General features: G+C 43.0%; 2 protein-coding genes across 2 annotated transcripts; both read left to right on the top strand.

Annotated features, from left to right (window-relative positions):
• The first annotated feature begins 1743 nt into the window (after nt 1-1743).
• On the top strand, nt 1744-8100 carry ptgis (prostaglandin I2 (prostacyclin) synthase). The gene is made up of 10 exons (XM_068712171.1): nt 1744-1893; nt 2524-2647; nt 2956-3131; nt 3234-3383; nt 3498-3610; nt 3714-3895; nt 5747-5909; nt 6192-6373; nt 6837-6988; nt 7771-8100. The coding sequence occupies exons 1-10, from the start codon at nt 1823-1825 to the stop codon at nt 7928-7930; spliced, it is 1473 nt and encodes a 490-aa protein (XP_068568272.1). The 5' UTR covers nt 1744-1822; the 3' UTR covers nt 7931-8100.
• Nucleotides 8101-9326: 1226 nt separating this feature from the next.
• kcnb1 (potassium voltage-gated channel, Shab-related subfamily, member 1) lies at nt 9327-13585 on the top strand. The gene is made up of 3 exons (XM_068712714.1): nt 9327-9420; nt 11776-12462; nt 13578-13585. Exons 2-3 carry the CDS (start codon nt 11823-11825, stop codon nt 13583-13585), a joined length of 648 nt encoding a protein of 215 aa, XP_068568815.1. The 5' UTR covers nt 9327-9420; nt 11776-11822.
• Nucleotides 13586-15693: the final 2108 nt, after the last annotated feature.

Here is a 15693-nt window from a genome sequence, read left to right as displayed (position 1 = left end):
TGAAACAGGCGGTTTAGGGTCATTAACATAATAACACCATTATTTCTAAGAGGCTGGCTTTATTGGCTGGCAGTAGTCCTGGTCCCTTCCCTTCCCATGGGAGATGTCTAAAGACCCTAAGTCTGACTTAGACTTGATTAGAAAGCATTAGACAGTGTATCTGTATCCTTTTTAAACATGAATTCATTCATTAATACATTCTAAGATTATTACATGATGACTTTAATACATACTGTTTTTTATGACAGTACTATATCGCGTACTGTCGTGTGTGTAGGGAAGGTGACAGTAGGTGTTTGAGTGATGCTTTATGAGATCATATGTGATCAATGTGGCTTCCTTATTATGTGCGATTTAATTGAATTATATATAGAATATTTCATTCATTAAAAATGTAACATTTCTAAAGAGTATTCAAACATTATTTTAAAAGTTTCATGATTAAATTAGTTTTATTTGACCTTCACTGATCCATTTTCAGGCTACAGTTGCACATCTCATTTGCATGAATTTGTCTTCTATGTGTAATTGACAATACTAATAATAACAATATCAACATTGTGTTGAATTGTAATCTCCTTTCGCGTAAAATATGGCATTCAGCTGGGGTCGGAGTTTGTAATATATGGAATACGGACATTTCTAGCAAGTTGTCTTGTCCAATAGTTAGAGGCAGGAATGTTTTTGTTCATATTCATCTTTTGACAACTCGTGCACATTGTCCGTCGGAATGGAAACGTCCGGTTTGTTGTTGCTGGTACGGTCCGTTAGCGAGGAGCACACTTGATGCTAACAGTAGCAGCAGACTAGCGGCAGGCGGTTATCACAGTGTTGAGACACTGTCCGAGGTAACACCGTTAAGTCTTCGTTTCCTCTCAATGTATCCGTGTTCTTTCGCTTCTCTCGGTTTCTAAGGTCTTGCTGTAACTTTCCTTAAACATGTAGTTACACGTAACATGTTGATTTTCATCCGAACAGCCTCCACTGCTTCACTTTTCTCCAGCTGCTGAAAGGTGCTTCTGTTAGTGCACGACTGCCCCCTGCTGGTAGACAGAGGACTTGTACCATTCCTCTTTTTTTTTTGCTGCCATTTTTCACAAGAATTATGTATCACATCTAGTAAGGTATGACAAATTGGTCATTCATCCATTTCCCAATGAAACACATTGATAGCATCACATAAGACAAACTTTGTGACAGCGTTTGCTGAATGAATCATTGGTTTCAGTGTGGGAGACAGCGTCATCAGTACATACTTGATACTATGACTGTCTGCTTGATACTGTGACTGTCTGGAAGGTTTTTTTTTTCTTTTTTCATGGGAGGTAAAAATAAACAATACAGAATGTCAAAGGGAATTGAACGTCGTCATGGGAACATTTCAACAAACCACCGAGAACTTGACTTTATGACACCCTCCATGAAATATGTGTGCCCTGACATCAGCCGTTACAAAATGTAACACGAGTCTCTTTACCTCGCTGATGTCACTGCTGGGAAATGTCCTGCCAGGTGGCTTCTCTGCTGCGTGAGTGACGGATTTTGTGCAGGATGTTTAAAGTGCTAAAACTCAAGAATAGTAGAAATAGTTAACTGTCACTCAGAATGTGGTTGTTGTTTTTTTGGGGTTTTTTTTTGTGGTGTGGGACACTGAGAACTATAAGAGTGTTGCGTAACACTTAGTGTCACAAGACACACCTTTCCACGCCTCCTAACAAGCAGTAGGTGCGGTTGAGCAGGGCTCAAACATAAAGCTCGGTTGCCAGCAGCTATGGAATAAATTATCTCACAGGCCAGGACAAGTATAAGACTTTACTGAAACATGTTGTGGACAATATTCCTACTGCTCAATGGACTGCTTTTACTAGTTCTCCTTTACTCCACTCGCAGAAGGTAAAGCCGTTTGTTTTAATATGTTGATGTTTGCAGATGTTAGAGGATTAACAAAGGTGCATTTCAGAGATTGTGATAGATTCTGAAGGTCTGCAAAAACTGGAGTTTTGCTATTTTCTAAAGTTAAGTATTTAATATTAATCAAAGACATGAATGAATAGTAATTATATTAGAATACCTCGTAATTCATATATCATCTGATAGAATGTGTATGTTTGAACAATGCTGACTGTGTGCATTCTCAGAACTCAAAACTCGGAATTATTCTTATCGTTTACACCGTGGCCTGTGCTTCAACCTCACGATAGAATTCTCTCATGACATAACTTCCTGTTGACTCCAAACCTGTTAGTTAAGATTCAAAATGAATGCATGGTCGATCAACTACTTCATCACATTGACAGTGGTGGACTAAAGGTCAGAGAAACCACCTGCAGGAAAAACCCGGGTGGGGAAAGTGGAAAGCATCGCTTGCTCTCCCTGAAGCGGAGCTGCTCGGTGGCCAGCAGATGTCTGAGTGTGATCACTGAACAGGATCGAGGTGTTCCTGAAAGAAAAGAAAAAAAAAAAGAAAAAAAAAGGGAAACTTCCTATTGTAGTCATTTGAACGAGTTTCCTTTTACTTCACAGACAGAATAATGAGCCTCCTCTGGACAAAGGGATCCTTCCGTGGCTGGGCCACGCTCTGGAGTTTGGAAAAGATGCTGCAAAATTTCTGGCCCGGATGAAAGACAAACACGGGGATATTTTCACAGTAAGTTCTGATAAAGACTGTGTAGGATCATTTGACTGCCAAATAGATTAGGTTTGAAAGAAAATGTTGAAAGACGTTTTTACATACCGGAGCGGGAAGTCCGTCGGCTAATCAAATTTACGATCTAAAATTCAAATCAGGTTTTCACACGACAGCGTTATTCATTTTAACAAGACGTCATTATGCAAAGCACCGACCATTCCGCATAACGTCAAATTAAGGACAAACAATGAGACGATAGAAAAACTCCCTAATGAGAGTTGTTTAAACTATTGCAATTTAAAATATCTCAAATGATGTCCTCCCAGGTCCGTGTCGCTGGTCATTACGTGACGGTGCTGTTGGATCCCAACTCTTTCGATGCCGTAATGAACGACACGGTCTTGTTGGACTTCACCCGCAGCAGAAACCAGCTCATGAAAAGGATCTTCAGTCTGCAGCTGCCGGGTCTCGAGCCTAGAGCAGAGAGGAAGTGGATGGAACAGTAAGGAACACAGACTTTACGGTTCACACGATGATAAGAGAAACCCTTGCTTTAAATGCGGATTACGAGTCTCGATATCTTTTTTTTTTATTATTTCCTCAGGCATTTTCAAGGTGTCAGCCTCTCCAAGCTCAGCAGCTCCATGAACGCTCACCTTCAGAACCTGCTGCTGCGCGACCAGAAAGACTGCAACCCGGAGGCGGAGTGGAGGCAGGATGGACTCTTTAACCTTTGTTACAGCCTTCTCTTCAGGTAACACACGGAGGTCCAAACCCTGCAACGTGCTATTAAGTCAAATGATGTCACTGTTTATACTAGCAGGAGTGTGACAGGCAGGAACATCTTCAACCGTATTGTTGTTCTCAGGGCCGGATATTGTACATTGTTTGAGAGGCGAGACGATGCGTCTGCGGTCTACAAAGAATTTCGCAAGTTCGACGATCTTCTCGCCAGACTGGCTCGTTGCTCACTCAAGCGAGGTAAAGCGAATACAAAAAGTCGACTTGTTTTACTTTTGCTCTCCTGTTCTGACTCATTGTGTTGCACGGCACATGCATCAAATTACGTTGGTGTCTTCAACAGGGGAAGGCAAAACAGCCGACTCGTGCCGGGTGCGACTGTGGGAGCTGCTGTCCCCAAACTGTCTGAGCGGAGCGTCGGGGTCAAACTCTTGGCAGCAGAGCTACTACGACTTCCTGCAGCAGGAGGGAGTGGATGCAGAAATGCAGAAAAGAGCTCTACTTCTGCAGCTGTGGACCACACAGGTGAGAGCTGCTTCCATTGTCTGTGTCTCTCTAGCACACGCAAATCTCAAACACACACACACACACACACACACACACACACACAAGGCCACACATGCCAAAACACACAATCTTCCCACGCCCATGGTGCATGCTTCAATTCCACTCTGTGTGCTCAGCCCTGCAGAAAACATCCTCTGTAGCAGCGACTCAGAGCTACCTGCCTCAACCTGTAACTCAGAGTGGAGTTTTGCCAATTCTGGTAACGTGAATCAGTTTCCATGACACCTTATCTTGTTTGAGGTTTAGTAATTACGCACGAGCACAGTGAGTAAGAGAATTGCGTTAGTCAGCTGAGGTCGCTTCCTCTTTTTCATATGTGCGAGTGAAACCAGCTTCATGCCCTCATAGGCAGACATATTGACATTGTGCTGTCAATCAGGTTTTCTACTAAGCTTTGTTTAGTGTCTCAGACTTCACACCTCACCCATCACTCAACTATTATCAACAGGTGTGAATACAGAATCGTTGCTTCCTCAACCTCACCAGGCCAGACACGTTTTTTTTTTTAAGAGCGACACGGTGTAATTGCTCTGTGCCGCCAGGTGGGGGAGATAGCAAGCCGTTTGATCGTCCTGATGTCTTGCCGTTCATCTGTGCTACATTTGAGCTTCAGCCCTCTATTTACCTGCCAGTCTCACTGGATCAATAATTGTTCACCCAGTAACAAGGAGAAACCTTTGCCGGTCCTCCCACGGCAGGCTCTTTAAGATGCTCTGCTGGTTTGGGAAAGACCGCTATTCCCCCAGCATGTGTATTTGTGCTTAAAATCGTGTCTGCTGGGATATTCGAGCACACACACACACACACACACACACACACTCTCAGTCTGGGAAGGAAACTGGAGCACCACTGCAGAGAATAGAGGCATTAGATGCGAGTCCAGCGGGACGTGCCAGAGTGAATGTGGCTTATACGTTTGTTACAGGCAATGCTGGGATTTCAGCAAAGCCACCAAACCACCTCATCCTGAGTCCCACACAGGCTGGTTTTTTTTACCCATTTTTAAACAATCATTTTTATTGACTGAAACATTTATAGACAGAAATTGATTTATTAGATAGTTAGCTACTTCAGGAGATGGTGATTTAAGGTGTTGAGGTGTCTGTACACTCTCACACCCACGTATATAACTCACTAGTTTTAGTTGTTTTAGTTTCGCACTCCCAGCTTATCTCAGTATACAGCTGCCAGAGGATAAAGTTGTACCTTTAAGGAGTAGTTTGACAATCCAGGAAATATATGTAGTCAAGAGTTCGATGAGGAAGTTGAACTGCAACTACAGTAATTACATATTTAACGTACAGACACGTGCAAGTGGTATCTCATCTAGCTCTCTAAGCATATTTCCAAAAATGCTGACCTTTTCCTTTAAAAAGTACCCACCACTGGGTTTAGGTTACCAGGCTCATCTCATTGTGATGATTGACCTGAAGATCTTCGAGGGCAGGAAAGTCACCGTGTTGCCCCTTAAGTTGCTTTCGGGCATTTGCCCTGGCTGTCAATGGAGAGCTGACCCGAGACGTGCAGAGGTGAGACAGCTCCCTTAACCCACAACAATTACCGTCTGACAGGCTCAGGTGTCTCTTCTCGACAGACAGCAGCGTCTACAGAGCACGCGCATCTGATTCACCGTCTCCTCCTCACGTCACTCATATTCACACTGCCGCATTACAGAGAGCTCCGTGTTGAGTGCCTCCATAATAAATGCATTGTATGTACACATATACAAAATGTAAAAGTGTTGCCAAGTTGTTCGTACTAAAAGCTTGTAGATAAACTTTGTGCTAAGTTGGGTGTTTTCCTTTAAAGTGCAACGCTGGACCGGCTGCCTTTTGGCTCCTTGGCTTCCTGCTCACTCACCCTGAGGCCATGGAGGCTGTTAAAACGGAGATCAGAGGCCTCGCTCTGCGCGGCACCACCCTGCAGCGCTCTCCCATCACCCTGCTGGAAGCACACAGCACACCTGTGCTTGGTACGCAACAGCTGCTAGCAGCCCCTTTTCACTTGCTTTACTCGAATAACTAGAGGTTCAGCCACTCCAGCAAGGTGGGATCAAAAGGCGTTATTTGACTTGTTGATATGAAGATAAGTGCAGCATGCTGAAACAATGACAGCGACAAAATGACCTTTGATTCAATTAAGTAACGATTGCCTTTTTTCATATATTCGATTCGACTCTCCCCGGGGGGCTGATTTAACTGGCACTGACACCCCTGTGACATCATCCACTCTGCTGTCCTCTTCCATTCTGCAGATAGCGTCCTGAGCGAGACCCTACGGCTCACCGCGGCGGTGATGATAAGCAGAGAGGTGGTGCAGGACAAGATCCTGCGCATGGCCAGCGGACAGGACTACCACCTCAGACGGGGGGACAGAGTTTGTCTGTTCCCCTTCCTCAGCCCTCAAAGGGACCCCCAGATACACCGAGAACCACAGGTACATGAGATGCTGCAATCACTTAACATGCAGCGGTAGACGGAGCCTCCACCGTCATAATACATGTGGTTGCGTGCCTCCGTTGTGATGTTTCTAAGCCATATTGTAGAGCACAAAGCAGTCTTGAGGAGGATTAAGCAGCATGATTTAAATTACTAACAGAATACATCCTTTGGGATGAGCTGTTAAATGCCTACAAATGAAACAAGTAGAAGTTGACTAGAGAGCGAGATCAATTCCCAAAGTTCATTCTGTTTATTTGTCTCCAGTGGTTAGAGGTGATAATTACATATTATGTAAGTTTGCAAGTTTTTTTGTATTCTTAAAGGTGATACTTCCGTATTATCTTTTTTTAACAAGAAATAGAGCAAGAGACATATGATCAAACCTATTTCCATGATGTTATACTGCACACATCTTACGCCTTCATGTTTGTTTGTTTTTTCTCGCCGCCTCTTGACAGACTTTCAAGTACGACCGCTTCTTAAATGACGACATGACAGTGAAGGATAGATTCTACAAAGATGGAAAGATGCTGAAGTACTACACCATGCCCTGGGGTGCAGGGAGTAGCATCTGTGTTGGGAAAGAGTTTGCTGTTACAGCCATTAAACAGTGAGTGTAAAAAAAAAGAAAAAAAACCCACTGCTTTTCAATCTCTTTATCTTTCAATGGTGCATTGATGGTTTTAAAATGATACATTAGTGATCAAAGCATTTCCTGCAATTTCACCCCAATTACAGGACCAGCAAAGTATATCTCCCTCATAGCATTTCCCTCTATTATTTTGTCAGTCCTGCTTCCTTTTCCTGTCATTATTAGCAACAAGCTGTAATATAATAATCGGTTATACCCGAACTGCAGGGTTCAACAACAAGGATGGCCCGCTTGCGCTGGGCAAGTAAAAAGCCACATCAGGCTAGTAAATCGTACAAATCACTTGCCTGATCGAGCAAGTGGTAAAAAAAAAAGAAGAAAGAAGCTTTTTTTTTTTCCAGAGCTGATGGATGATGGATGTAGCTACGGAGAGGGCCGTCTCGCCCCCTTTTCATCTCGTTGCACATGTGCATTACCGATAGGGAACTTGCGAGAAAATGGCGGCCAGTAAAGACATTTTATGAACTGAAGTGTAAGCGAGCATTTCAAGTGTCCTGGAAAACCCGAGTTGGGTGGCGTTAGATGTGGGCAAAACTCCAGATTTATTTTCTTGAATAAACATTAAACATGGCAATTATCTTTGTGCTTAATAATTTGTATCTAAAAATGGACTTAGGGCTGACCTGTGTGAAAAACGATAAGGGTAATGGGGCATTTCTGCATTTAACTGAATGAGTGAAACCTAATGTCATTATTGTCTGTTGTCGTTTCTGAACCGTCTGTGCCTCCCGTTCCTCTAGATTTGTGTTCTTGCTCTTGACCCATCTCGATCTGGAGACGTGTGACCCAGAGGCTGAACTGCCACCAGTTAATCCCAGTCGCTACGGCTTCGGGATGCTCCAGCCGGACGGAGATCTGCAGGTCCGATTCAGACCGAAGAGCACGCCGCGTGAAATGTGACTCGATACATTTGATTAACTGTACATAATTGTAAAATTGTTTATTGATAAAGCATTTTGTTTTATGTACTGCAGCACTGCTACCATTTCATATTTACTCAGTGAATCTAAATATCATATTTAACTTTGTTTGTTATTAATATTTTCAATAAAAAATGAAAAACGAGTAAACCTGACATATATCTCATTTTTTTTAACTTTTGCCTCCATACTTTGGGAAACACCTGGCTGAACATTCGTAGACGTTTAAGTCCCCCTTCACTCAGAAAACTCTCTTCACATCTGGGTTTAAAATGTTTTTGTCACATCAGAACTAGTTTGCAGCTTATCGAAATGTGAAACCTGAAACCTCCAGCGCACACAATAATAATAGTGATAATAATAACATTAAAAATACATTCGATTTGTGAAGTGCTTTTCAAGAACTCAAACTCAACTCGGTGGGGGCCAGTCGGTGAAGGGCTTTGTAGAACAGGATGTTTGTAGTCGATCCGTTGGATTTTGAGCACTGAGGTGTAATGTGGTGCCAGGGTTTGGTGTGGGATAGAAGTCTGGCGGATGTATTCTGGACCAGTTGGAGTCTGTTGGCAGAGCTACCACTGATGCTATAGAGGGTGTGTGTTGCGATCATAAAGACGGGGCGTGGATCAATGTTTCAGCAGCAGGACGTGCGAGAGAGAAGGCCGGATCATAGCAATATTGCAGAGGTGGTAGAAGGAGGATTTTTCGAAGGTGGAAGAAGGAGGATTTGATAATTGAAAATACACTGATAATTGATTTGAAGACTGACTGAAGTAGGAGATCTCTTGTGTCCCTCCTGCACCGCCAGATTTGTCACGTGATCTGTTGGATGGGGCTCGACCCCTTGGTTGGTTGGGCAACCACTGGACTAAAACACCCGACCTTATAGTTAAAACTAGCTCCAGCTACACCAGTCTAGTAATGTTTTGTATTATATAGCACTCACAAAGACCATTTTTAGCAGAATGAGTACTTTTAATATTGATACATTAGGTACATACTTTTACCTTCTATTTGTAATGCAGGCCTTTTACTTGCGCTGGAGTATTTTTTTTAACTGTAATGTATATCTGAATACGTCATCTACTACTGTTTATACGTGGAGATAAGAGGAGGGCATCCTCGTCACATTAAGCAGCATTACATCCTTTTCTCTAAACATGTACCATCATGTACCATCATGTACCATCATGTACCATCATGTACCATCATGTACCATCATGTACCATTGGCTCTCCTTGTTGTTGGCTCTGTGCCTTCAGATCGCACGCTCATACATTTAAAGTGCACTATCATTACACGATGCCTTTATCTAACATCAGTGCCCGTACGTGTTCATTGATACACGCAGACGTCAAGGCGCGGTGCTGAACGAGTTAATCGGATGTGGAAGACAGCGCTGAGCTGCCATGGATTCACTTTCAGAGAGATGCGGCGCCTCCTTCACACCAGCTGACTGGGGAAACACAGGTAGTCTGTTCCGTATGGACTCCGGGCATACTTGTTGATCTTCGAGGCGAAGCACCGACTGCAATATGCGGAGCAAGGAAACCGGCGGGTAGGCAGTAAATCGTGCTGAGGATCTCTCTGCCATGTCGGAGGCACAGGAGGGGGAGATGAATTGGGTTAGACCATGGCAATAGTAAACCAATAACGTTGCCTCCTTTTTTTTTTCTCTTTCTTTAAAAATGCTACTGCTTCATCTCCGTTCGTGCCAGCGGATTGATTGCTCACGGAGCGGTACGTGCTGGTTTGATTCAGTGCAGGATGACAACAACTCACTACGGTATTTTTTTATTTTTTTTTATTTTTTTTTAAAGCTTATTTGACTTTGAATCATATGTAATCAATTGTAATCGATTATCAATGGCATGTAGGAATACTCTGCATTGAAACTGCACCAAATATGGAGCGGGCAGCCTTTGACAAGCAGAGGGAAATGCTTAACGACGGAGGATTTGCGTTCACAACATTGTAATTGTAGATGATTAAACATCCCAATGAGCTTATTCTCAGTCACAATTTAGCTGCGCGTGACAGTACAGCGTGAGGACAGGGATGAATAGTCGTTGTGAAGCTTAATGCTAAAGGCTTTTATCGAGGCATTGACTTCAGGAGAAAACAGGAGGGTGGAGGCTTCTTCAAATTAACATTTATTTGTACTGCTGCCCCGCAGCCTCTTACTGCATGTGTGCAAAAACCGACATAACAATGTCTCCACCCTCCATTATACACCCGGTGCTCATGTTTTTATTCGCTGTGCGCTTTGTGATCTGTGTTGACATAATGCTCGGCCCTAATTGTGCTCGTGAAGTGTTGGAAACTTTGTGTGACGGCTATCAATGATCACATCTGCAGGCCTGAGGTGTCGTTGGGCTTCCACGCTCTCATCACACAGACATAAACATTATTAACAGCTTATTATTAAAACACATTGTGCAGCTCGTGCCCACAGGCGGGGTTAGATGATACCACGTTGGGCATCTTTTTGTCGGGAGATGATGTAGGCTTATGCATTTGTCTTCTGTCAGCCCGCCGTCCCCGAGGGAGCTCTCCGTGATGTAGGGAGTGAACAGCGCTTCCTGGTGTTTCAGCACCATTAGAGTGGACAGCGCTCACTTTGTACCACACTCATCACCGTGGCGTCCTGCGTCCCCACCCACCGGGCTGCATGGGCGTCACACGAGCCGTCATCAAACCAAATACTATAATATTATGTATTGATGATAATAATAATGTTGTATCGGCCACCATAGAGATGTCTCCAGGAATATAGGCCAGAGCAAGTTCGTTCTGAAGTTTTGGTGGCGAGTATCCAACAAGGTATTATTTATGGTTCCCCAATATCTTTTCTTCTTAGCCCCAACTATAAGTGTGATTCTGCAGACTGTAGGTGTGAGTCATCTCGAGAACCCACATCTTAGGGTATGCTTATTGTTGATTCATGACATGCATCTGAGTCTGACGGTATATTTATTTTTGATTAAGAAATAACTTAAAAAAACAAATAAAAAAAAAAAGATATTAGTGAAATGCTCAAAGATAATAATACATTTGACCCATGGTTCCTACACTGCGACAGTATATTGTGCTGATGAACTGTTAAGTTGTTTAATTGTGCTCATTTATTCTGGCTCTTTACGCTTCGTAAAGTTCCACTGCTCGTATAAATCATTACTGCACAACCTCACCTCAGTGAGACCACGGCCTGCTGTAAGTCGGTTTAATGTGTATGCAACGATCCCAATGGCAACAATGCACATACAAATGGTTCCGCTCTGACTATCCTGCTACGTTGATTTGAGAGGGAATGTCCGGTCTATTCCTATTGTGTTTCCATGAGCGTGAAATAGCTGTTGCGATAAAATAATCAATATAGAAATATCATAAAATAATGATAATAGCATTGTATCTTTTACTTCACTACCCTGGAGCCTTTAAAACAGGGATTTTCAACTCTGAAAAAAAAAAGTCTCAACAACCCCCCATCTAAGTTTACACTTACTGTTGAGGACTTTTATTAATAACAATTTATTAAAAATAATTCATGCAACATGATATTGCAGATGTGGCGATAATAACAAAACTGAAATGTCTTGAAACGATACTCGATCTCTCTTTTATTTCACTTCAGCCCTTTAATAAACAAGTGATTTTGAAATCTGGTCTTGAGGACTTTGACCCCCAGGGTCACTGCTTCAAACTAGCCGAGGGGCTGAGGCCCAAATCTTTTACCACCATGTCCGATTATTGAGGTGTGCGCCTTGAAATTTGGGGCTGATCCTAGAATACTAATGATTTCTTTGGTTTTTTTTAATCCTTCAGATACAATTATGAAAGAAAACAGGACCAACTCTAGTCCATAGCCCTGGATGTTAGCCCTGATTCCTCAACCGACAGTCATCATGGAGAAATCCTTGGCAGAGTTAAATAAAGCCGGCTCCCGCTCAACATCATCGCTGCCGCCTGAACCGGTGGACATCATTCGCAGCAAGTCGTGTTTCCGCAGAGTCAGGCTGAATGTCGGGGGTCTCCCCCACGAGGTTTTGTGGCGGACATTAGACAGGCTACCGCGAACACGTTTAGGAAAGTTAAGAGATTGCAACACCCATGAATCTCTGATGGAAGTGTGCGATGACTACAACCTCGAGGAGAATGAGTACTTTTTTGACCGACATCCAGGGGCGTTCACGTCGATCCTGAACTTCTACCGCACGGGCAAGCTGCACATGATGGAAGAGATGTGCGCCCTGTCGTTCAGTCAAGAACTCGACTACTGGGGCATTGACGAGATCTACCTGGAGTCGTGTTGCCAGGCGAGGTACCACCAGAAGAAGGAGCAAATGAACGAGGAGCTCAAACGAGAGGCCGACAATATGAAGGACATGGAGGGAGAAGAATTCGACAACACTTGCTGTGCCGAAAAACGAAAGAAGCTTTGGGACCTCCTGGAAAAGCCAAGCTCATCTGTGGCAGCAAAGGTAAACCGTCTTTGGATGATGGGTGCAAGAGGTGAGGTTGGGATTGGTTGGAGCAATCCTATTGGCAATTAGCACCAATGTACCTAAATACAGCCTCACAGAGTTGCTAGCGTGGCTGCAGACTCTTGGTTTATATTGTGTCATACGTTGACATATTGATGCATGATTAAGTGAAGTAAGCAATTGCCTTTGGGGTCAATAACACCGAGACACGTCGCCAGAAACGTGTATGGGTATTCTGACACGTTTCCTGACTCGAGTGAGATGTACACACACGGGGCTGAGACGAGGAAAGAGAACGAAGGGCAGGTGAATAAGTACGTGAGTCAGAGAAGTTGTTTCTCATGATGTTCTCCAAAAAAGAGGAAAGTGGTCAGAGAGACCAGAGAGACCAGAGTCCTTAACCAAGAATGAACAGACTCTTATAGGTTCAATTCTAAAACCAGAGTGTCTCATATGTTCAGAGACCGAGACGATTATTAAGAGGAAATGGTGCATAGTTACAAAATCACTTCACCTCAGGTTGAGAGCAGACCACCTGAAGGTTCCTCTCAGAGAGAACCAGGACATTCTGATGTAGCATTTCAAAATGAAAGCTCTTCAAAATCGCATGCATGAGCTAACTTCAAATCACATTCATGAGACAATTTGTCTAATGTCAGATGGGATTTTAGAGGAAATGGTGACAACAAAATCATTTTTTTTGTAATACCCCTGCTGTAGTTTTTTAGACCACTGCATCTCTACCAATAGGCCTAACATAAAAAAAAAACAAAACAGGAAAACAGAAGTCTTGCGCCTATGAACATTTTTGCCATTTTCCGACCTACTAGAATATTACAGTTGCACAAAATGAGTCAATTAGGAAACCTCTGTGAGTTGCGCTTTGGTGTTTACTCATGTTTTGATTGTTCCACGGTTGGAACACAAAGTAAAGAGTGGAAATTATAGAAAAAGCCAGCCAGCGGATGTGATTTATCAGTGTGGGATGTGCGCGCTATTATCTACCATTATTGTTGTTCAAGAACTAGAAAAAAAAAAAAAAAACACGTCTTAGTCTCACAGTAAAAGCATCTCTCTGGATGCGTCTTTAACACATGACACACGATTCATTATCTGTGTCTCCTGTTCTACTCTTATTACCAGATCTGTAACAAAAGGTCATTGCCATATCATTAACTCGCTTTGAAAACATGTGAGCTACCTGATCATATCGCACCACTAGCTTCCTCAAACACACAGATATTCGAATGCACAAGCATCCAGACATGAAACACGCGTGCATACACGTTTGTCTCACCTTGTAAACTGGTCATCCAGTAAATCATTCAAATATCACTTAGCTGCTCTGGCTTACAACATGAAATACGTATAAGTAATTTATTTTGTTTGTCCTCTGGATTGTTTGTTTGTGAGAACCCCACCCTACATCATACTGAGCCAATTGAATTTGAGACATACTGCGGGAGGCTGGGATATTGAATTAGATCTTTGTGCACATAAACAACGAGCCAGAAATGATTTAGAATTGTTTGAATCATTCGCATCAATCAATGCTTCTATTTTGTATCAATAGAAGGTGGTTGTGACATGGCATTACTGTACATATTTCAATATACAGCTACAGTAAAAGAGAAACGCTATCAACCCAGAAAAGGTTAGTTCGTAACTGTTTAGTTTATCTCATGTCAGTTCAGAAAGTTGTCAGACTAGGCAATTTATTTTCAGTATAATTTAGGAACCCTGTGTTATGTTTGTAACATCTTTGTGTTGAACGTCATAACTAGATGTCATCCTTCTGCAAGATATTTTTCTTATCTTTAAAAAGGCATGCCGTAGCGTGTTGATTCCTATCAGGTGCGCTCACCTTTAGTCTTTTGCAAAAACACAGAGTTGGCCCACAGCCGCAACCTGGGAGACCACAGCGGAGTTAGACATGAGCGGCCTTTGATCGCGCTCTTCTACATCGGCTTGGAGGGATCAAAGAGGACGGCGTCTCTTTTTGCACGCGGTTTTTAATTTTTTTTTGTTTTTAAAAGGGAACGGAGTGCCTTGTTTGGGAAATGTGTTGGAAATTAAACTATTAGCAGTGTGTGCTGGCTGATGCTTTGCGGTAAGGATTTGTTGAGAGCTGTCAGCGCCACCCCACAAACAGAGAGAGAGAGAGAGAGAGAGAGAGAGAGAGAGAGAGAGAGAGAGAGAGAGAGAGAGAGAGATGAGTGCTGCGAGTCTGTCAGTGAAACGTCTTCTTCATAGGAATCAAAGAGATGTAAAATCAATGTTTATTGTGTTCGAGCTAAGGAAGTGCAGTAGCCTCGAAAAAGGAGACGATCACTCCGAGCCGGTCAATGCGCTGCTGTCTCCATTATAGCGCCCTGATATCTGCAATTTATCGAAACATCACTGGAGAACAGTTCTGAAGTGCGTGAACAATGACACAGCAAAGCGCATATTGTTTCCTGCTAATCTATAGCTCTCAATAACAGCCAATGGATGAGCGGGTGCAGTGCTTGATTACCATTTTTAGAAAAAAAGTGTTCATCATCTCTTCTCTTGGCATCATTATTATGAGCCTATAGCGGAAGATGGTGTGCCAGAATAAAAAGAGAGCAACCTTGACACAGCAAGAGGCAGAGTTTACCAATTCCTAATTAGCTTAAAAGGGCAAACCACAGACCAAACTACTGAAAGCATTGATAGGGGTTGATGTATTGTCTTTTTTTTTTTTTTAATAGTCTGGAGCACGCTGTGGGCTTGTCGAGCGGTCCAGCTCCGACCACAGATTGTCCCAATGTTCATCCGCCGCGTGCTCCCTATCTTGGGTCAGAGAATGGAAATGTATGTCTAACAGCTCATAAACAGATGGCGGATGGCAGAGTTGAGCACAAAACAAATGGTTACCAAGCAACAAAAGTATAATTTTATCTGAAGGAGTGGGTACTGAACATTAGAGTAAGTCTATTTGTGTGTCTGTGTGTGTGTGTGTGTGTGTGTGTGTGTGTGTGTGTGTGTGTGTGTGTGTGTGTGTGTGTGTGTGTAAGAGCACTGCTTAGTTCCCCGTATTTTAATGTCCGCACAAAGCAACACAAGAAAGCACGTAGTAACTGAATTATTTGTTAAGATGTGCAGGAAAAAAATATCCTGCCCGTGTTCTTTCTGCTCTGTCATCCTTCCGGTCTCTCTCTCTCTTTTTTTTTTTTTTTTTTACCTCACTGGCTCATATCTCTGCTTCCTTCCTCCCCTCTTCAGGCTCCTCCACTAT

Source organism: Cebidichthys violaceus, unplaced genomic scaffold (assembly GCF_023349555.1).
Source record: "Cebidichthys violaceus isolate CVI_PGR_0920_01 unplaced genomic scaffold, fCebVio1.0.p SCAF_17, whole genome shotgun sequence".
Taxonomy (NCBI): Eukaryota; Metazoa; Chordata; class Actinopteri; order Perciformes; family Stichaeidae; genus Cebidichthys; species Cebidichthys violaceus.
The sequence above is the reverse complement of the archived record's forward strand: the minus strand, read 5'-3'. Positions and strand labels throughout refer to the sequence as shown.